Source organism: Xenopus laevis, chromosome 1L, assembly GCF_017654675.1.
Source record: "Xenopus laevis strain J_2021 chromosome 1L, Xenopus_laevis_v10.1, whole genome shotgun sequence".
Taxonomy (NCBI): domain Eukaryota; kingdom Metazoa; phylum Chordata; class Amphibia; order Anura; family Pipidae; genus Xenopus; species Xenopus laevis.
The window spans coordinates 96,237,057-96,261,442 of record NC_054371.1 but is presented as its reverse complement, the minus strand read 5'-3'; the positions used below and the strand labels follow the sequence as shown (position 1 = coordinate 96,261,442).

The 24,386-nt window shown below is 39.9% G+C and overlaps 1 protein-coding gene across 1 annotated transcript in view; it reads left to right on the top strand.

Annotated features, from left to right (window-relative positions):
* The first annotated feature begins 7,898 nt into the window (after positions 1 to 7,898).
* Positions 7,899 to 24,386, top strand: part of LOC121403692 (cyclic AMP-responsive element-binding protein 3-like protein 3) — a 253,263-nt gene continuing 236,775 nt past the window's right edge. The window contains 1 exon segment of the mRNA XM_041591498.1: positions 7,899 to 8,226. Coding sequence (XP_041447432.1) covers positions 8,206 to 8,226 — 21 coding nt within the window. The 5' untranslated portion in view covers positions 7,899 to 8,205.

Below are 24,386 nucleotides of genomic sequence, written 5' to 3'. Positions count from 1 at the left end.
ACAATATATTCAATCAGTGGAATACATGCAACGTGCCTTCTCAGACCACTGTCCCCTAATATTAACATTTAGGGAAATGTCTATTAGAACACATAATTGTTGGCGCCTCAGCCCTCTCTGGTTATCCAACCCACAAGTGCTGGCTCAGAGCCAACAAGGATATCAGGACTACTGGGATCATAATATTGGTTCTGCCCCCACTGGTACACTTTGGGACACCTCTAAGGCGGTCGTCCGGGGTGTGCTTATCAACAGCATCTCACTAGCTAGGCGCATTGCCAAAAAAGAGATGGAGGAAGCAGCTGAAACCTGCATCCCAGGCTGAGGCCGATCATGTGGTAAATCCTACTCCTGAGAGTTATGCTTTGGTCCAACAGAGTCAGCGAGCCCTGGATCTAGCACAATCCAGTCTTACACATAAAAAGTTGCTGTACTCTGGCCAACGGGTGTTTGAACAAGCTGATAAAGCAGGGAAACTGTTGGCTTTTCTGTCCCGTCTGACCCACTCCTCCACAGTAATTCCCCGACTTTTGGGCCCCCTGGGAGAGGTTTTTACCAACCCGACTGACATTGCAGATACAATGGGTGACTACTACTCTGCCCTATATACCTCCCATACTACTGCAACTCTACAACAAGTTGAACAGTTTCTCTCATTGATTGACTTCCCTGCCCTCACACCGTAGGAATCAGCTTTTTTAGACAGCCCTATCACTAACTTAGAGGTGCAAGAAGCGCTCATGGAACTGTCCTCTGGTAAAACCCCAGGTCCAGATGGTCTTCCCCCCGCCTGGTATAAAGACCAAGGCAACACCCTATTGACTAATCTAGGCACCACCATAGCGGATGCACAGGAATCAGGCTCCTTACCATCCTCCTTCTATTCTGCCCTCATAATATTAATACACAAAGACGGGAAAGATCCTGAGAAATGGGACTCCTATAGCCCTATTTCGTTAATTAACACTGACACTAAAATCCTTGCCAAGCTACTGGCCACCCACCTAGCAAAAGTGATCACTGCTATAATCCACCCTGACCAATCGGGCTTTATGCCCCATAAATCCACCGCTATTAATCTTACGCGGCTCCACACCCATCTTCAGTTTAAGCATGATAATGTAGGCTCCAGACTCAGTTGAATGGCAATACCTTTGGACTGTTATGCACAAATTTGGGTTTGGCCCAAATTGTATCAAATGGGTCCAACTGCTTTACAAAGCCCCCTCTGCCCAAATTAGGGTCAATAATATAAATTCTAAATCCTTTCCTCTATCACGGGGTACTCGTCAGGGCTGCCCTCTTTCTCCCTTATTCTTCGCCTTGGCCATTGAGCCCCTAGTCCTTAAACTGCGTCAAACAATCATGGTAAAGGGATTCCGACTGGGTGCCCTTGAAGAAAAACTGGCCCTATATGCCGATGACCTCCTCCTCTTTCTCGCAGATCCCAACCAATCACTATCTGTAGCCATGCAGATACTGGATGACTTTAGTGCCTTCTCTGGTCTGACTATTAATAAAGAAAAATCTGTGATTATGCCACTAGACCCACTTCCAGCCCAAACTGCTACTATTCAGGGATTGCGATGTGTGCCCCAATTTAAATATCTTGGTATTACTATAAGTAGGGATTTAACCTCCTTCCCAATGAATAACCTAGACCCAATTTTGATCCGTTTTAAACAGGCCCTCACAACATGGTCCAAGCTACCCATTACACTCTGGGGACGGGTGAACATTTATAAGATGATATACCTGCCAACATTTTTATATGTACTACTAAATTCACCAGTGAAGGTTTCACCCCTTTTCTTCCAGAAAGTCACCTCTTTGCTCATCCCCTTTTTGTGGGACAACAAACCATCCAGACTTTCCTGGAAGGTTTTAGTGGCTCCCATAGACAGAGGCGTCTGGGGCTACCTCATTTATATTTATATTATATTGCTGGGCAACTGTACCATGTCCACTCTTGGTTTCATCCCACTGAAGATAATCCTAATAGTATATTGTTGGGCACGTTGCTAGGTTCCCTCGAGGCACTTCGAAACATACCTTATAGGAAGTTAGGGGACTATGATAGGCTACCTACGACTGTCACTACTCCACATCATGCATGGGGCCTTGCCTGCAAATTATTTAAGGTGACAATCCCTCTTAGATCTCCACATTTACCCCTCTAGAAAAATGCTAATCTCCCACATCTACAGGTGATTCCAGACTTTCAGTATTGGCCCCATTTACGGGTCAGAGTCCTGGATGACCTCTTGGTCGACTCTGTCTTCCCCACTATGGCCAACAAGAGATTCAATGGTTTAGGTATTTCCAACTTAGAGCGGCCTTCAAAACACAGTTCTCCTCCCTTGAACTGGTGTATTCCTCCCTAGGCTTTGAAAACATCCTCTGGGATGAAAATGATAATAAACTGATCTCTAGACTTTACAAGGTGTTGCTACTCTGTACTCCAGACCCTTTTATTAAAGCCTATCAAAAGTGGCAAGTTGAACTCCCCGCATTAGGTTCAGATTATTGGGACCAGGCCACTGAGGGACTATAGTTTCCTGATATCAACTAGAGACCGGCTTATTCAATTTAAGTTTACCCATCAGCTTTATATTACACCAGTCAAGTTGAAAAAACTTGGCAGATCCCCCCGAGGCCAGATGCCCTAAATGCCGGCAACCCAATGCCACCTTCCACCACCTGGTCTGGGAATGTAGTCTGGTTTCTCGGTTCTGGACTAGTGTGATTGACCACTTAAAGGAACACTTGGCCTTCCCTGGTACTGCTACACCTGAGGTGTGTCTGTTGGGAATAGTAGAGGACCTACTCCCATTGTATAGATCTAGAACTCTTATTAAGACTGCTCTGTACTGTACTACTATGCTAAGAAATCTGTAGTGATGCGATGTCTCCCCAACCCCCAATCGCTAGTTAATAAGGGACTTCTCTACATTAAACTGACCTATGAAGCTCGTGGCTGTCCCACTAAGTTTGAGAAAGTTTGTTCCCCGTGGCTTGATGTATATCCAGAACATGACCCCTTCATTTCAATACCTCCTACCCCCCAATAATATTACTATTGGCTTATAGGATAGACTTGTGTACCCACTGATAGCTGGAATGATATGCTTGGTGTAATTAATGCAGACTAATGTACAACCATTGTTTATTGTGTATGTATGCTTTCTTCCCATTTTTCTTTCTGCCCCCCCCCCACTTTTTCTGTTGAAAACTCAAATAAAAAGATCATTTTAAAAAAAAGGTTATAAGCTGTGCTATGTTTTGCGGCTCTAGACTATTTTTCTTTAGTGGAAGAGGGGGCAAAATAGCTCTTTTGATAGTAAAGGTTGCTGACCCCTTTTTTCGCCAGAAAGTATTTCTGCAACAGATGATAACCAGTATGGGTACACGCTCTGCACCCCAGTATGCCAGCCTCTTCATGGCAAAACTAGAAGCAACATCAAGCCTTTGACATACCTCCACTATATAGATGACATATTCATAATCTGGACAAATACAATTTCATCCAACTATCAATTTGAAAATTAGTTGCTCTCCCACTCACATCCACTTTGGACACAATCTGGACACAATCATTTACATCAGGGAAATACTATTCAAACCACCATATATCGAAAGCCAATGGACAAACCCTCATATCTAATATGACCACACTAAACACTCAATAGTCTACAGCCAGGCTTTACGATAAAATTGTATATGTTCGGACACAGCTGAAAGGAACCACCACCTCAAAACACTCAAAGCAGACTTCATCAAGATGGGCTACAACCCCATGATTGTAGATCAGTACATTCATGCAGCCACCAGGATTCCCAGAAGTCACCGTCTACAATTTAAACAAAAACCTGAAATAAATCGGGTTCCCCTAGTGGTTACATACAATCCGCAACTAAGGACCCTCAGAAAAATAGTCAGAGATCTACAAGGTACACTTTAGAAGGATGAGAGGCTCAAAAGCATATTCCCAGACCCACCACTCCTAGCATTCTGACAGCCTCCCAACCTAAAGTCAGTAATAACAAGAACTGCCTTATTGCACACCTCAAAAAATGGAACATACCCCTGTGGCAAAAAACAATGCAAACCCTGCCCACACATCCTGACTTCAGACAAAATACCAATTCCGGACACATTAGAGGAATATAGCATCCCTGGTCACTACAACTGTTCTTCTTCCAATGTGGTGTATTTAATACAATGTACTAAATGCAGGGGGACTATATATATTAGAGACTGGACAAAGTCTCAGAAAGAGAAATACACACCACTGATTCACTATAACCAATAAAAAAACTGGATACACCAATAGAAAATCATTTCAATGGCCCTCATCAATCCATAAAGGATTTAAGAATTTTGGTACTTAAGGGCAATTTTAAAACAGATGATGAAAGAAAAGTGTGGGAATACACATTAATGGAAACTTTCAATTCTCTGAAGAATGGACTAAACCTAGGCCTAATTATGTGGACTAAGAAAAGACTGCACCAGGACAAAAATACCAATATGTCTAGATATGGACTAAGACGTCATATGGAATTCCTTTGATTCTACACTTCAATAATTCAGCCCTAATTTATACTTAGACTCTTTGACTCATATTATCTCAACCCACATTATCTGCTTGTCTCTTGCAGATCCCCTCATAAATGACTTTGACACCTTACACATAGATTGATATTTATTTTTGTTGGTCATTTGACATATAAGCTGAGTGTTGTATATATATATATATATATAATATATATATATATATATATATATATATATATATATATATATATATATATATATATATATATATATATATATATATATATATATATATATATATATATATATATATATATATATATATATATATATATATATATATATATATATATATATATATATATATATATATATATATATATGCAGAAATCCAAGAAGATCCGCACTCACAGGTCTTATGCATATAAATAAAAGTGTTTTTATTGCAAAGCTTACAGCCTAACGTTTCGGCCTCCTCCAAGGCCTTTCTCAAAGTGTATTGGTCACATACAGGGAAGCATTATATACATAAACTGGCGGGAAACTACAATGATGATGTCATGTCATGCTTAACATAACGAGATAATTACTATTCATATGTAAAATCCCACTATATACATATTAAACCATTAATGTATTATTAATATATTATCATTATAACTTCTGTAATTCATTTGGCCCAACAACTCATCAGTAAAGTTAAAAACAGGTTAAAATCAAAACACAATTTAACCCATATCTACTGTATAACCCAAGTTGAAATTCCTTTTTGTATCCTGTTACAATGGTTTTAAGGGTTACTATGTTGCAAAATCTTTGAGGATGTAACTATTATCCATGGTCACATTTCATTTGTAACAAGCTCAATAGAAAGCCCAATGTACTAAATTTGACTTGTCTTCAGTCGGTCTATAAATAGCGGTACTTTAATCCCAGGGGCTTGTTCTCCTCACCCCCTTTTTTTGGACAATTCTGTTATCCCATGGTGATGTTGTCATTACTGTCTATATTATCTACTACTCCCCTAGGGACCTCCCATACCCACACCCCACCTGCAGGGCCGCCATCAGGGGGGCACTGGGGGTACAGCTGTACCGGGCCAGGGGCTGAAGGGGGGCCCGGCTCGGCGGTGTTACACTTTTCAAATTAGCCTGGCCCCCCTTAACAGCGCCGAAGGTCACGGTGCAGCTGAAGATCCAAAGCCGCGCCAAAGACCTGCTGCTGCTCACGCTGCTGAATTGTCACTCACTAAGTTCCGTGCGGCAAGTACATTCCCCTGCTCTTCCGTGCTGCTGCTGCTGACAGGCTGAGGCTGATGTGGGCGTGGAGAGAAGGAGGGAGGGGGAAAGGAGCAGAAACGTTTAACCCTGTAACTCCAAACTGAGCAAGAGTCAGGTATTGTAACATTGGCACTGGAAGCCTCTCTTTCCAGCCTGTATTTGTGTAATTATTTTAGCACCAGCCTAGTGTGTTGCTGTCATTCTATCCTAGTATGTCTTTTGTACTTATTATTTGGCAGATCTTTCTAGTGATCATGTTGCTTGCTTATTCTATCAGTTAAAAAAAAGTAAAATTTTTCTAATAGAACCGTAAGCAGCCATTACTAAAGAAATAAAAAGCCTAGCTTGAAGGTCAGTTAAAGGGGTTGTTCACCTTTACATTAACTGTTAGTATGATGTAGAGAGGGATATTCTGAGACAATTTGTAATTGGGTTTTTATTTTTTGTGGTTTTTGACTTATTTAGCTTTTTATTCAGCAGCTCTCCAGTTTGCCATTTATATAATCTGGTTGCCAGGGTCTAAATTTCCCTAGCAACCATGCACTGATTTAAATAAGAGACTGGAATATGTATAAGGGAGGACCTGAATAGAAAGATGATGTTTTTAGCGCTGGTGTCTGTGTGGACTTTTTAATGTGGGGTGGGGGCGGGATCTGGGGTGGGCGGAGCCAGGGGGCCCAGAAAATTTTGCTATGCGGGGCCCCGTGATTTCTGATGGCGGCCCTGCCCACCTGTGTCACGATCACTGTCCGTGTCAAGCATTCCCCTATATGTAGGGGATGTATATAAAAAACTAGGTTCCAGGTTCCCTTGGCTTTAACCCACCAGTGTACTAACCCTTGTGTTTTATATATATATATATATATATATATATATATATATATATATAATCTACAGTCTGGTCATTTCCCTATGGGACCAGACTGTAAATTATATCCCTATAAACGGCGCGTTCTGGCGTCAGAACGCGCCGTTTATAAGCTTAAAGTGACAGCACTTGCAGCTGCTGCACTCTCCCTACAGCGTTCTCTCCATTTGTAACCCCCTCCCACCTGTCTTCCACGCATAACTCTCTTACTTTACAGGTGCGCTGCTTCTGTCCCTCTCAACTATTGTCGCTCTTACTTTAATTTCAGGTCTCTCTCTCCCAGCCCCTCCGTCTCCGGTTTCCTGTTTCTCTCCACCCACCCATGATGCCTCTCCTACGGAACGCATTTTAGTACATGCTGCGCACAAATACCTTTGCTGCATGCGTTGTCCTATGCCTTCTCTATAGCTCTTTCTCCTCCTCACAGTCTCTCGCTCCCCCTCCCACCATGGCAAAATCTCTCTCTCCCTCTCATGTTCAGCTGCCCCTCCCATCCTCCGTGTCCAGTCTCACTCGTGCTGCTTTTCCTCATGCTCCATTAAAGGCAGAGCTGATGATCTCACCCATGGCAGGTAAAACTAAAAAAAGCTAAACAAAATCAAATGGAATACAAATAAAAGGAACAAACAAGGGAGTACAGGCAAACACAAAAAAACAACATTAAATAAGGTGAACACACACAGGGGAAACAAACAGGGTTAATAGACACAAAACATAGTGTAGCAGTTAAAGACCATGCATGAAAGCCAGGATGTAATACATGCAAAAACTGTAGATTATAATGCATAATGTACCCCCTACTTTAATTTATAAAGATATCAGAAGTCACCTCGGAGTTATGTGACCTGTATAAAAGCAGTCGGCCTGCGGCCTCGTGCTTTTATATGGTCACATAACTCCTCTGTGACTTATAATATCTTTATAAACTACAGTAGGGGGTACATTATCCACTATATTTACACCAGAGAACACCACAGCTTGAAAAGGAACTAAACTGTTCTGAAAGCTTGCTATGATTATATTAGTTAACCAATAAAGGTATCCCCTTTATAACACTTTTGTTATTTTTTTTATTTCAAAAGAACAAAGTTCTTTTTTCCAAATGAGCTCTGCAGGTTTGAAGTTCATTTTTAAATATCGCTTCACAACAAATTCTGTTTGCTACAAACAGGTAACCAAAATGTTAATTGTGTGCCTTTATTACTCAGTAATACATATTTGCAGTTCCCTTGGTAATAATTATCGTACAGTAATATGTGTGAAAGTTCAGTATGACTCCTTGAAGTAGGACTTTACACTGCCCTGTCATAAACATATTACGTGTCCATCCCCACCTCCCTGGGAGGGGACCAATAGGAAATGAAGTGGGTTCAGCAATATGCAGGCAATACCATAGTAATATTTTTATAAGAAAGGAGTTCAATTAAACGGGCTGTACAGACAGTTTAATTTGAGAAGTGAGATCACAAGTGATTATTACAGAAATCTAGGATCCTGGACATGGATATTGAAAAGAACAAGGTATGTGAACAGTTTGGACATCTATACAAAGAAAACTTGTTGGGGAAAGAACAACATACAACATATATATTTAAATCTGATAACAGTTGCAGAAAATATAGTAACATACATACCCTCTATGTCACAAACATAGATAACTGAATTAATGTATATTGTTAAGGGGAATATATCACAACCTATTTATTTCATGTAAATATGATTTTCCGAGCTCTTGCCTACATTGGTTTTGAGTTCTTATATAAAGCAGCTGCACATTTTTATTTATTAGTCCAAAAACTGTGATGATAAATAGATGGGAAACAATATTACCTTTATGATAGATCCAGTAATCTGTTACAAAACATTAAAAAATTGCATGTTTATTATAAACTTAGCAGTTTATAATAAACATGCAAGTATGTAGTTGTTGAAAATGCAAACTGGTTTTGTGTGTATATTGTGTTAACTATAATGGGGAAAGATTTGTAACATAATTATTCTTCAGAGACTAAATAGGGGAGTTGACGGTAACTTAAATTCGCAATTTGCAAAACTGTTTTGTGAATATTTTCTCCGCCATCAAAGTCGTGGCATAATTCAAACGGCGTTTATTATTTTTTACATATTTAAAAAGCTCTTACAGACATTCGCATTGTGCAAAAAAATTTCGCAATTCTGTCTGCACACTCTTATTAGGCTTTATAAATGGCGCAAATCTGCCCTGTGCGAAGTTTATAAATGAGCCCCAGTGTGTTTTGTCACATGTATGTGGTGTTGAAGCAGCAGTTCCATGCAGTATTTACTTGTGAACATTCATCTGAACTGCAGACTTTTAGGGGGGTACTTGCAGCACTGAGGGCTGTGGCAAAAGCTGGGGAGGAAAGAGGTTCACTGAGCAACTACTGGCAGGGGCCAGTGTAGTGAGGGTGGAGCCAAATATGTTGGCATTAAATAAATACATGTTAATAAAAATAATAATAATATGTTAAATATTATACCAGTATTAAATGTATGTTTGCAAATGCAAGGAGTCTGACTGGTAAAATGGGAGACCTGGAGGTACTGGCTCTGGAGGGGAAATATGATGTGATTGGTGTGGCTAAAACATGGCTGAATGAGTCACATGACTCATAGACCCCCCGATGTAAGTGAAGAGGAGGACGCTGAGCTCCTGATGCAAATAGAAAAGGCTACTAGTTTGGGGAAAAGTAATGCTAATGGGTTATTTTAATTACTCTATTGACTGCAGCAGTTGTTGAGAGAGCCAACCAGACAACCAGAAAAAAAATATATTCTGGATCTATACACTGGGGCAACAAAAATCTTGAATTTCAGAAAAGCTAGTTCTAGTTTCTTGAGGGCTGCCCTTCAGAGCATAGATTGGGGCTTTATGTTTTCAGCTAAAAACACAGAACAGAAGTGTTTTTCATTTAAAATAATAATAAATCATTACTCTTTTCATTTTATTCCTTGTTTTATTGTAGAAACACCATGGGGGTATATTTATGAAAGAGTGAAGTTAGAGATCACACAGACCGCTAGAATGAAATACAGCTCTCCATTAATTTCTATGGGATTTTTAAAAGTGTATTTATCAATGGGTGTAAGTGAAAGTTCCCTTTCATGTATTTATCAAAGGATGAACTTTCACCCATTGATAAATACTCTTTTAAAAATCCCATCGAAATGAATGGAGAGTGGCGATCTCTAACTTCACTTTTTGATAAATACAAATAATATAATATAATAATAATAATAATATAGACGTAAAGAAATTAATAGGAAAGAAAATGCATTTAAAAACTACAAGTCTATGGGACAAAAGCTGCATTTAATGAATATAAACACTATAATAAATGTTGTAAAACCACAATATGGAATGCAAAGATAGGAAATGAGGAGTGCATTGCGGTAGAGGCTAAGAGTAACCCCAAAAAGATTTTAAGTATATTAATAGTAAAAAGATATGGGTTGAGAGTGTTGCGCCTAATATTATTATCAATATCTCATAGCTGTACTGTTGGCTCAGCTCTATCTAGTCAGTGGCTGGCTCATGAAATGGTTTATAAAGCTTTAATAGAAATGAATGTGAACAAGGTGCCGGAGCCAAAAGGAAAACACTTCCGGGTTCAAAGAGAGCTTAATTCAGTTTTAGACCAGCCTCCATTTCTGAAGAGAGCTTAGCTCAGTTTTAGGCCAGCCTCTATTAACGAATTTATCAGATTCGCTTTCACCTGGTATGGTATCTATGGATAGGAGGCAAGTTGATATCATCCCAATATTTAAAAAGGGAGTACGATCTCAGCCATGCAACTATAGGCCAGTAAGTTTGACATCTGTGGTGGGCAAAGTATTTAAAGGCTCGTTAAGGGATCACATTCAAAATGGTGTCCTATGCAACAAATAGCATGGCTTTATGATAGGTCATGTCAGACAAATTTTATTGCTTTTTATGATGAGGTAAGTAAGCAATAGCAAAGAGGAACAGAGAAGCACATACACCTTATCAGATGGCAATAACTATGTTCTGTTTCAACCTGCTGTACTTAGTGACCGTTCCCTTACATTTGGGCAGGGATTTTTATTGGACACTACTCAATATTATGAGCAGATCTCCACAGATAGCTGAACTCAACTGGACCAACACAAGTATGCAGGGCTGATTTAAGGGCTTGGTGGGCCCTGGGCAGAGATTTTTTGGTGGGCCCCCCTTGTCCTGCAGAAACTATCCCCCCACAATGCCATTAACATAGGATGCAGTTATACACACACTATTAAGATAAAAGGAAAACAAAAGCAAACATATTGCATTTAGAATTTTTATTGATTCTAGATTGAGTAAGAACTTCAATATTATTGTACACACTGGGTATGTTGCAGTAGTTCTGATCAAGCTTAAAGAAAGAAACATTAACACCAGAACACGGTTTCTGTTTTACAAGTTTTAAAGGAGAAGAATGAAGAACATGGATGCAACCATATGCAAAAACACTTATTTCTACACACTTAGGGGCACATTTACTTAGCTCGAGTGAAGGAATAGAAGAAAAAAAACTTTGAATTTCAAATGTTTTTTTGGCTACTTCGACCATCGAATTGGCTACTTCGACCTTCTACTACGACTTCGAACTGAACGATTTGAACTAAAAATCGTTCGACTATTCGATAGTCGAAGTACCGTCTCTTTAAAAAAAACTTCAACCAAGTACTTCGCCACCTAAAACCTACTGAACATCAATGCTAGTTATGGAGAAGGTCCCCATAGACTTCCTAACAATTTTCTGATCGAAGGAAAATCGCTCGATCGATGGATTAAAATCCTTCGAATCATTCGCTACAAAGGATTTAATCTTTTTTTCAATTTTTCCTTCGACCGTACGATCGTAGGAAATGCGGTAAATACTTTGACTTCGATATTCGAAGTCGAAGGATTTTACTTCGACCATTAGTAAATGTGCCCCTAAGTATGTTGCAGTAGTTCTGATTAATCACCATAACATTGTTTCAGTTTTTTACAAGTTTTGAAGAAGAAAAAGAAGAAGAATATGGATGCAACCATATGCAAAAACACTATTTTTTGTACATACTGGGTATGTTGCAGTTCTGATCAAGCTTAAAGGAACATTAACACCAAAAATTTTTTCAATTTTTTACAAGTTTTGAAGAAGAAGGATAATGAAGAATATGGATGGAACCATATACAAAAACACTATTTGTACACACTGGGTATGTTGCAGTAGTTCTGGTCAAGTAACATTAACACAAGTGTTTTATTTTTTTAGAAGATTTGAAGAAGAAGAATGAAGAATATGAATATAGGCTATATATAATTTGTACTTGTATGAAGATTTTCAGAAGCTTTACTTCTTGATCAAAATGGAGTAGCATGCTTTGATATAAGTTGCTGCTCTCTTGTTTTAAAAACTTTTCTTTTAAGTGATTCTGACTTGTATTTTTTTTGAATTTGGAGGTGGTGACATTAATGGAGCCCAGCAATGCCAACATTAACACCAGAACAGTGTTTCCATTTTTGACATTTTTACAAACAGATAAGTATTGAAGAATATGAAGAATATGGATGTAACCATTTTTTTGTACACACTGTGCATGTTGCAGTCGCTCTGATGAAGCTTAAAGGAACATTAGGGGGCAGATTCACTAAGGGTCGAATTTCGAAGTAAAAAATACTTCGAAATTCGACCCTCGAATTGAAATCCTTCGACTTCGAATATCGAAGTCGAAGGATTTAGCGCTAAACGTTCGTTCGATCGATCGAAGGATTTTTCGTTCGATCGAACGATTAAATCCTTCGAATCGAACGATTCGAAGGATTTTAATCCAACGATCGAAGGAAAATCCTTCGATCAAAAAAAGTTTAGCAAGCCTATGGGGACCTTCCCCATAGGCTAACATTGACTTCGGTAGGTTTTATCTGCCGAAGTAGGGGGTCAAAGTTTTTTTAAAGGGAAAGTACTTCGACTATCGAATGGTCGAATAGTCGAACGATTTTTCGTTCGAAACGTTCGAATCGAAGTCGAAGGTCGTAGTCGAAGTACCCAAAAAATACTTCGAAATTCGAAGTATTTTTCATTCGAATCCTTCACTCGAGCTTAGTGAATCGGCCCCTAAGACCAGAACAGTGTTTCAGTTTTTACTATTTTTAAATAAGTGATGAAGAATATGAATACAGATGATCTTATACTGCTTAGATGAAGGTTTATGAATAAAGACTGCAAATCTAAAACATTCTCCTGGACTTTTGGATTGCAAAGGAATGTACAATATCACTGAAAACCAAAGTCTGTACAATATCATTTTCTATTGCCATAAGTGTTAAAGTGTTAAGACGCTGTTCTGGAGTAATTCTGACTTTATAAATTTAAGTATATGCAGAGGGCAATCTCCACATTTGGGTAGACACAAATAATGTTTTTTTCTTTCAAAAATTGGCTGCAGTAAATGCTATTCTGAATAACACTTGTTGTGGAATTACAGGACTGCAGTAAGCTCTGAAATGCAACAACCTTATCTGGAAATGTGAACTCCAAATCACTTGGATATGCCTGTTGAAGATTGGATGCATTTCTTCTTAACAAATGTAGTTTTCTTAACGTAAGATCATCTAGGTATCCAAATCTATTATCCAGTGTGTTGTATGCTTTTATGCTTTCCTGAAGACAGGTGACAAGTGTGTCAATTATGATATGGAATGATTTCACTTTGAACTTTTTACAGCCTTGAAGAACAACATTTTCTTTTTCCTTCTCATCAAAAAAGGCTTTCCTTTTCCAAAGCCTGGTGGTCTCAAAAGTGCTGTTGGGCATAAGAAATTCAGCATCAGTACAGATCTTCTCAAATTCATCTCTGAGACTTGCAACATTTTTCTTAAAGTAAAATCATCTAGGAATCCAAATCCATTATCCAGTGTGGTGTGTGCTTTTATTCTTTCCTGAAGACAGGTGACAAGTGTGTCAATTATGATATTGAATGATTCCAATTTGAAATTTTTACAGCATTGAAGAACAACATTTTCTTTTTCCTTCTCATCAAAAAATGCTTTCCGTTTACAAAGTCTGGTGGTCTCAAAAGTGCTGTTGGGCATGAGAAATGAAGCATCAGTATAGATCTTCTCAAATTCATCTCTGAGACTTGCAACATTTGCTACCAGGGACCTTAGCATGTTGGTAGCTGTTCCAAGGTTCATGGTACTCGATTGTAAGTAAACACTAGTTAAGTTAAATTGCTCCAGAATTTGGTTCCAAAGTAGAGACAATGACATTTTCCAATTTTTCCATTTTTTTTAATTAATAGTTTTGCAAGCTTCTGTGTGTCTACATATTCTTCTTCATTACTTTCAATTTTTTTAAACACTGCAGTATGTTGCAGTAGTTTTGAAATAAAGCTTTAACAGCATTTGTATGAGATGACCATCACGTGTCTCCAAACTCTTTATCATTTGGCTTTAAGTGTCAAAGTAGCAATTTCCAGCGGTGTGTAGAGCCTGAGAAAAAATCATACAATATCTGCACAAGTGAAAAAAAATCAGCTGCGGTGGGGCAGACACGAGTGTGCACTGCGAGGCACTGGGTTCACTTTCTGAATATGAGCCTTTACTTTCCGGACATGTTACTAGCATTGTCATATTCTTGACCACGGCAATCTTTGATCTGTATTTTATGTTCTTCAAGAGTCTTTAATATGGTATTTGCCTAAGATTTTGCAGTGTGTGAATGAACTGGTACAAATTGCAGATATCTCTCTACTGGTTTACCAGTACACTTGTTGGCAAAGCGAGCTGTAAATGTCAGCTGATCTACATGATTTACGTCTGTGGTCTGTTAATGTGTGGAGTGGAGTCCACACATTATTATTTTTTTAACAATTTGGTTCTGGACTTTGCAACTCATCATGGTAATCATCTGTTCACAGATACTCAAAGACAGATAAGAAGGCTTACCTCGCCCTTTGTTACCATACTTTTCTATGTGTGCAGCTATGAATAGATCAAACTGAGCTAAGTATTCAAGAGATCCAAGGTACACATCATTATTTGGGGAGCCAAATCTCTCTACTGTGCCATGAAAAGGGTAAGCCATACTGGGAGAGAAATTTAACTGTAAACAACTTCTCTTAAGACATCTTTCCAATACTGCTCTTGGATTTCAAGTGTCTTTTGCACTTCAGAATCTATTCTACCTTGTACATGGCACTTTTTAATATAGGCTTTTACATACTGTTGATGTTCTGCACTATTTTCATGGTGTATGAGTTATTATTGCTTTAGTGACTGGAAGCATACAGCTGACTGCAGCTATATGCTTCCAGTCAATAACGCAATAATAAGAAAATGCTGTAGTTGGTGTTGAAAACATTCGACCCTCAGAAGGTGAATAGATAATGAAGCTTCATTCTACAGTTTCTCCATTTGGCATTATACGCTCTACCATTTCATATGTGAAAGAATGTTTCACACCACCAGAATAACTTCTTTCTGAAACACTGTACTTTCCTGTAAGAGTTTTACACATTTCTGGACCATACTGACACCAATATTCCTGCAGCAAATTTTTATTTTGCTTTGGCCACAAAGCAGGATCAGTAGAAGTCACAATTTTATATTTTTCCCTATTGGAAATACTTGCTATAGAAGCAGCTGTAGAAAAAGCAATATCGTCTATTTCACCTGTACAAACAAATTTGTACATCATTTTCTTTCTCTAACTCTGTAATTTCACTCTGTGCTATTACATGACATATATTTGCATCTGTTGTCTCAGACAATGTTATAACCAACTCATGTTGTTATGTGTGCTTAGAGCTTGCAGTCACTTCTTGAACAGTATCATTTTAACGTGATTGAGGTCAGGAAACTGTGATTTAACTTTACTTCTAAATTCTGACCAAAACTGGGTAGCATGCTTTGATATAGGCTGTTGCTCCTTCTTCATTTTAAAACATTCTTTTCTTTTAAGTGCTCCTTGTGGCTGTTAGAATGTTATTACTAGTCTAGGAATCAAAGTTACCATTCAGCAAAGACTTAATGCAACTATGCTAATGTGCACATTGCACAATGAAATTTAACAAAGGCAACAAGATTAACCCAACCTAAATTTAACTCTGTTACCAATGATCACCAAGATTTATTGCAGATCTAAAGTATGTTCAAAAATAAATGCAAAATATAATTATTGTTTACTCATAAACTTGGGCAGGTATGGCCAATGTAGTGGTTGGGAGAGAAGGCCTAAGTAACATCTGAAGAGCAGAGCATTAGTAGGCATAATACAATAAAAAAAACACTTTGTGACTGCCTTACTGAAGAGATTATGAAGGGAGACTGTGATTATGAGAAACAACATATTAACCTGACTAAGAAACAGAAGTGGAGTTCCATATCCATTACAACCCAAGGCAATTTTTTTGCATGGAAGGCACTAGAAAAGGTAGTTTTCTTATAATAAGCCACAACATTATTACCAATCCCCAACCTCACCCAAGATATCCGAGGTGCAGAGCATTAGTAGGCATAATACAATAAAAAACACGTTGTGACTCTCTTACTGCAGGGTTATGAAGGGACAGTGTGTAATCCAAGCAAAGAATCATTCAGGCTGCATGTTTCCTATATGGGCAGCGCTGTCTGTGCTGTGCCAGATTCACAGTAACAGTATAGTAGAGACGATTCTGGGAAAAACATATAAATCTGACTAAGTAACAGAAGTGGAATTCCATATCCATTACAACCCAAGGCAATTCAAGTTGTTTTGCATGGAAGGCACTACTAAAAGTAACTACTATAATAGGCCACAATCCCCAACCTCACACAAGATATCCGAGGTGCAGATCATTAGTAGGCATAATACAATAAAAAACACTTTGTGACTAATTTACTGCAGAGATTATGAAGGGGAACTGTGTAATTCAAGCAAAGGGGAAACTGTGTAATTCAAGCAAAGAATCATTCAGGCTACAGGTTTCCTATATGGGCAGTGCTGTCTGTGCTGTGCAAGATTGACAGTAACAGTATACCATAGTAGAGATGATTCTGGGAAAAATATATAAATCTGACTAAGTAACAGAAGTGGAGTTCCATATCCATTACAACTCAAGGCAATTCAAGTTGTTTTGCATGGATGGCACTACTAAAAGTAGTTATCTTATAATAGGCCACAATCCCCAACCTCACACAAGATATCCGAGGTGCAGATCATTAGTAGGCATAATACAATAAAAAACACTTTGTGACTCACTTACTGCAGAGATTATGAAGGGAAACTGTGTAATTCAAGCAAAGAATCATTCAGGCTACAGGTTTCCTATATGGGCAGCGTTTAATGAGTGACTGTAATATGAGTAGGAGAGACCTGAATAGAAAGATACAGGGGGTCATTTATCAACAATGGGCAAATTTTCCCATGGGCAGTAACCAATGGCAACCAATCAGATTGCTGCATTCATTGTTCTAATTGCAGCTGGCTTTAAAACGCTAATCACTGATTGGTTGCTATAGGTAACAGCCCATGGGCAAATTTGCCCAGTGTTGATAAATGAGCCCCACAGTGCCTTGCAAAAGTATTCACCCCCTTGGCTTTTTACCTATTTTATTACATTCCAACCTGTAATTTAAATGTTTCTTAATCTTATTTTATGTGATGGATCTGCTCAAAATAGTCTAAGTTGGTGAAGTGGAATGAGAAAAATATATATAAAAAAGAATTATAAAAAAACCCTAAAATTGGCATATGCATATGTATTTGCCCTCTTTGCCATGAAGCCCTAATAAATCCTGGTGCACCCAATAACCTTCAAAAGTCACATAATTAGTGAAATGAAGTCCACCTGTGTGCAATCTTAGTGTCACATGATCTGTCAGTATAAACACACCTTTTCTGACATGGTACCACAACAAATAGGCCGCCCACAAAAACTCACAGACCGGGCAAGGAGGGCATTAGTCAGAGAGGCAGCACAGAGACCAAAGGTAACCCTGAAGGAGTTGCAGAGTTCCACAGCAGAGACTGGAGTATCTGTCCAAATGACCACAATAAGCCATACACTCCATAGAGCTGGGCTTTATGGAAGAGTGGGCAGAAAACAGCCATTACTTAAAGTTTTGAGTTTGTCAAAAGGCATGTGGGCGACTCTCCAAATGTATGGAGGAAGGTGCTATGGTCAGATAAGACTAAAATTTAACTTTTAGGCCACCAGGGAAAATGCTATGGAGCAAACCCAACACATCCCATCACCCCAAGAACTCCAGCAACAGTGAAACATGGTGGTGGCAGCTGTAATAAAAACTACTTGCCCTGGTGGTCCAGTGGTGCGGTGGGAACGCCCACCGCACTGTTCTTCTTCCTCCTCCATTTTGGGTTCTTAGAGCACGCGCGCCCGTGTCTCATTCTATTTATGGACACGGATGTGCAGGCATTATGACACAGATGCGCAAAGGCACGTCAAACCCCCATATAAGGCTCATTCGGGCTTCAGTTCCTTGCCCGTTATAGGTTTATCCTGTGGTGCTTTTGAGCCTTGTGCTATCTGTTTGATCTTGTAGTAGTCAGGCAGGTCCTTGTCTGTGTAGTCAGGCAGGCAAGGACCTCCCTGACTACACTTATTCTCTGCCTGCCTTGACCCGGCCTGATCTGACTACGATTCTGCCTAACGTTTTGTACTGTGACCTTCAGCCCAAAGACTCTTGCTTACAGTTGTGCCCCTTTGTCTGTCCAGAACCCTTTGTCTTGCACCTCTTGTTTTAAGACCTGGCGGCATCTAAGTAGCTCCTCCCAAAGCCAAAGGCGGCTGCTACAGGCAGAAGCACGAGCGAAGACCAGGGTGGTTGGCATCGGTTCTGGGTTTAGGATGCCAACCGTTACAGCAGCATTATGCAGTGGGGATTTTTTCAGCAGCAGGACTGAGAAACTGGTCCGAGTCGAGGGAAAGATGGATGGTGCTAAATACAGGGATATTCTTGAGCAAAACCTGTGTCAGTCTGCGGCTGCCTGTGATTTGAGACTGGAACGGAGATTCACCTTCCAGTAGGATAATGACTCGAAGCATACTGCTAAGGCAACACTTGAGTGGTTTAAAGAAGAACTAAAGCCTAACTAAAGAAGTAGCAAGAAATGTTGTACATGATGTTTTGTGCTTCTGTACCAGCCCAAGGCAACCACAGCCCTTTAGCAATAAAGATCTGTGTCTCCAAAGATGCCCCAGCAGCACCCTATCTTCTTTTCTGCTGATTCACTGCACATGTTCTGTGTTGCTGTCACTTACTGAGCTTAGGGACCCACTCACAATATACAGTATACATAGAATATAAATGTCACAATATAAGGCTGATTAGTAATTAATACAGATAATTACTACATGGCAGCACAAAAGCCAGTGCAATTAACATAAGAATTTAATAATAAGCCCTGTAGCATCAGTTTATATTACAGACCAACCTCATTTTCTGCTTGATAATTTGTGACAACCCCTAAGCTTAGCTTCTTAACATCGGTTTAGTGCCAACTGAGCATGTGAGTGTCACAGACACTTTTCAAGATGGTGACCCCCTGTGACAAGTTTGAAGTCCTGGATCATTGCTGCTAAAGAGAAGCTAAAACTTTAGGCTGGTGCAATAAGTTCAGTATAAATATGGCATTTTTAGCCACATTCATTTTCAGGGTTTATTTCTCCTTTTTTTGTAATTTAAACAAAAAATTACAGTGGGTGGGTGCCAGGTGGCTGAACACACATGGCTGGGTACCCCCACTGCTGCTTGTAGACTGCCTTGCCAAGAATAGTCATTGCAGACAGTCTGTAATACTTAGTAACAGTACTCTAAATTCTCCTGAGGCTTCACTATGGGGTCATTATCCTCCACTAGACCCCAGATTTGGGTCCACCAGACCAGAGCAACTAAAATCCAGGGCTCACTTTCACTCACAACACAGGTGGATCATAGAGAGAGTTCTAAAGGGCTGATTGGGATCACCAAGCTGGAGTTCATTAGTGCATGGTTTGGGTCAATTGGAAGTTCATATATTGTACTGGCAGCAGTGGCAGCAGGCCAGTAATCTATTCCATCCATCCTCCCCCCCCATGGGGCTCCCAACATTTTCCAAACCATATCCCTTATCTGACTGAGCAACAGTATATACAACAAAATATACAGCATTACAGTTAGCAAACAAATGTAATATTTTACATACCTACTACCCACCCTCAGCTCCGAGCTGAGGAGGTAGTGGTGACACTGACACACTGACAGTCTAACACTCTCTGACAGAGGCAAGCAAGGCAAGGTGGGTGGCGCCACGGCGGGTGGCTGGTGACTTCTGCCCCGACTATAGATGGGCAGACCTGGCGTTGCGCACTGACATGTCATGCTATATATGCTCCCTCCCCCTCTGGTGCCACTCTGTAGACTGCGGCGCCACCTTCTCCAGCTGGCGCAGCGGTGCAGGGGATATTCCGGGGGGGGGGGATTTTGGTGTGGATAGCTGGATCCTTGATGATGGTGTCGACAGTGAGGTGGGGGGGTGGGATAGAGAGGCAGCAGAGTCTGCTATGTAAAAAAAAAAAAAACAGTTCAGCTGTAGGCCTCCAACAGAGGTGGGTCCTGGTGGTCCCTTTTGCCCCTTTATTAAAGGGGCCCTGCAAGTATGCAGATCTTGCTGAAGTTTTATTCCAAAATGTGAAAATCATCCATCTATCCAATCCAGTAGGCCAGTGGATATATTTTTCAACCAGGGTTTAATAGGCAGTTAAAGAGCACCTACAATGGCTGCTAACTGGAAACTGGAAAAACTGTTAAAAGGAAAGGGAGTTAAAGGTCACAGTAGCTACCTGGAGCTACAGGGAGAGGTGAAGGACAAAATCTAACAAGATGCAGCAACAAGTCAAACTAAGATCTAAAACAAAAATTGTGTGTAACATTGCCCACCTGAAATCTTTAAATTTATAAATTATATTACAAGTGAGTATACATGGGCATTATTGTACTCCAGGAACCTGTAATGAGAAGAGAGAAAGAGAACAACAAAAAACATGCATAGCAATACTAGCATTAGAGTCCTTTGCAAGTACCTTCCACTTATATATCAGGGTGCTGAGGCATAGGGTGAAATTGAGTCTTCTCTTGGTATGAGCAGTACCAGTTAAGTAGAAAGTCTAAAGAAAGTCTGGGCACTGTCACCTTTCATTATCTTTACTTCAGTCTTATGTAGCTCCCCAATATCACTGATTATAATCTTTTCAAAAAGTCCCATATGCAATTCATTTGATGTTGTGTTGGTTAGGCTTTGCTTCTTGGTACTTGTTCTGAGTCTGAAGAATGTGCAAATACTCCTTTTGCCAGTAGTTCAAAAGCACATTATAAAGATGTTGGATATGTTTCCACTGATCATAGAGCCTGCTGCACTGAAAGTATCCTGCAAAAACTGGATCAATAATAGTCCCTTGTCTAAGAAGAGTGTCTGGGTATATACCTTCTATCACTCACTACAGTAAAGCAACATGCTTGTCAACACACTGCCAAGAAGATATTTCTCTAAGTCGCCTTTGAACTGATATCAGTAGTTCCTGCTGTCTTCAGGGACAATGAAACATCTGCTTAATGTTTGACATTACTGTCAGAAGTTCCTGTTTGAAGCAGATGAGTACCCCTAAAAGGCTATTGTTCAAGTTGAGTTTGTTGAGTAGAAAGTTGTTTAATGAGAGGCCTTCATACTGAGCACTAGAGTCAAATGCCACCCTAATCTGACCCAGTTTTCGAGGGTGGTAGATGCCAAAGGATGCGAGAAACCAGCATACTTCTCCTTCCTTCAGTGGTGGTGCAAGTTCAGTGTGGTTATTGTCAAAACGCTAGGAAGGCTAGGAAATGTTCTCTCATTTATTGTTTGCTTTTTAAGGTGCGTTTAAATTAGGGATGCACCGAATCTAGGATTTGGTTAGGGATTCGGCCAGGGTTTGGCCTTTTAAGCAGGATTTGACTGAATCCTTCTGCCAGGCCGAACCAAATCCACGTCCTAATTTGCATATGCAAATTAGGAACAGGAGGGGAATTGCGTGACTTTTTGTCACAAAAAAGGAAGTATAAATGTTTTCCCCTTCCCACCCCTAATTTGCATATACAAATTAGGATTCAGGGGTTTGGTATTCGGCCTAATCTTTCACGAAGGATTCTGGGGTTCGGCTGTATCCAAAATAGTGGATTCGGTGCATCCTTAGTTTAAATTAAACAAATCTGGAGATCCTTTGATCCTTTGAGTTTTGAGGAATTCTTTATCTTCAATTCTTTATCTTCAACACTAGTTTATTGTCATCACTGGTAGATCTGAACACGGTTCTACCAAGAGTGTCTCCTTAAAATTGGCAGGAATGTGCACTATTTTGTGTCGTCAGCTGCCACAGCAAGTTTTTCCTTCACACAGTGATGATGTAGACATGGTTGAAAATATTTATTGCGTCCATTTTGGAGAACGCTGGTTTGTAAGAAGAAATATTAGTGGGTTTCTTCTTCAGACCTATAGAAATATTTCCCATGATGACCCATCCATGATCAAGGCATTGGCAAAAATGGTGCATCAAGGGGCCTGTTGCATTGCTGGCATACTTTGTGTACCCTTAAGATGTCTCTACCGAGCAAAAAGAGAATATCAGAATTCTTGTCAAAGACTGATATGCAGTTAGCTATGCTTTTTAAGTAAAGGTGATGAAGAACAACTACAGGTGTAGGAGTTTGTTTTCTGTTGGATGGTATGTGGCTGCATTCAACCAGTGCTGGTAAAGGCAGCTCTATTTTGCCATCTAGAGATGCTATCATAAAGCCAAAAGCTCTTCTTCAAACCACTTCAGAAATACTCGCACAGGTGCCAAGAGTATGTGGTAGTGCATCTCCATTTACTGTATGTTAAATAAGTCAAAGAACTGTTCATGCCACTGACGTATTTCTTTGGTCATTGAGAATGGAGTAGACTTTAAGGGGCAGATTTTTTAAGGATCAAGTTGTGTTCTCCATGAAAAATTTGAGTTTTCAAGATTATTTTTGGATTAAAAATAATTTTTTTTGGTTAAAATGTATCTAGTATTTATTATACCCCAACCCTAGAAATAGCTAGAATCTGAAAATACACCATCTAAAACCAATCAAGGTCATGCAGGAGTCAATGGCAGAGGTCCCTTGAACCATTTGGAGATGTTAATAGCCGGGGGCGTGGTTACCAGCTGGATGTGAGAGGACGTGTTTCTGTGTAGCTCCGTGGTTTGCACCCATTTGTGATACCTAAAAGAATGCTAGTTTCGCTATCATGGAGTCTTTATCTCTGAAACAGCCTCCGCTGCCTCAAAGATGGGGCAACATAAGGCACAAAGGAGGGCATCTGAAGTCGCAATGAAACTTGGAAAGTTTGCCTGCAAAGGAAAACAAAATGGCGCTGAATCCCTTGATGCGCAACAAGCTGAAGCTCCGGCCTTGAGTAACTCCACTGCACCTTTAGAGCCAACCCTGACGGAACTTATACAAGACATTAAGTCTTCCAGGGAAGCGGTTACCAGTCTCATAACCACAAAAGTGGATGAGGTAAAAGTGGAACTCTCTATTATAAGGCATGATATGCAAAAAAATTGTGAGAGGGCCGCAGCTGTTGAACAAAGGGTGAGTGACTTGGAAGATGCGAGTAGGCTGCTTCCTACGCAGATGCGTGACATCCAAATGGCAGTACAAACCTGGCAAAGTAAAGCCGACTACTTGGAGAATTGCTTGCGCGCGAAACAACATCAGGCTGTTGGGTTTCCCTGAGCACTTGGAGGGTGAGACTCTTGACTATTTATTCAGCAATTGCTTCTTAAAAGTGTTTACTCCTAGTTTCTCTATAGAAAAGGCTCACCGTGTGCCTATGCGCCAGCCACCGCCAGGCACGCCCGCAAGGCCATTAATAGCGAGAATGCTCAATGCCAGGGAGAGAGATAAGGCCTTGTCTATGGTTCGAAGTAAAGGGCAACTACCATTTGAAAATACTCACATTGCTATCTACCCTGATTACTTGCAAGAAGTGCAGAAGCAGCGCACAAAATTCATAGATGTTAAGAAAGTGATTTGTGAAATTAACGTCTCCTATGCCATGATGTACCCTGATAAGCTCTGTGTTGTGGCGGATGGCAAAGTCCTGTTCTTCGCTTCTTCTTCTACTTGGCTTAAGGCATACAAGGCTCAACGCAATTAACCCCGTGATGGTGAGACTCAAGATGGATTTCACTATGTTAAAATCGGGTTACGTTGAATGTTGGCTTCTAATGAGGATGGCAGTTAACAAACACTGTTAAGACTGCATTAAGTTCATCCTTCGTTTCTCCTCAAATTAGCTTAATGCATACAAGACCCAACGCAATTAACTGTGTGATGGTGCTACTCCAGTTGGATTACAAAAAGTTAACTGTGCTACGTATATTGTTGGCTTCTATTGTGGATGGCAGTCTACAGACACTGTTATGGCCGAACTAAGTTCATTCTACTGTTCTGGATTTTATACTGTATAATAACTGTGCTTGGTTTTGCTGTATAGGTGTGCTACCTTGTTCAGCTGCTGGCTATAGTTGGAAGCTAAGGCCTTTGTGTCAAGATATCCCAGAAATGGTTCTGGATCTCAGAGCGGGACAGTCAACTTCAGTGTTCAGCCCCACTATTAGTCGTGCTT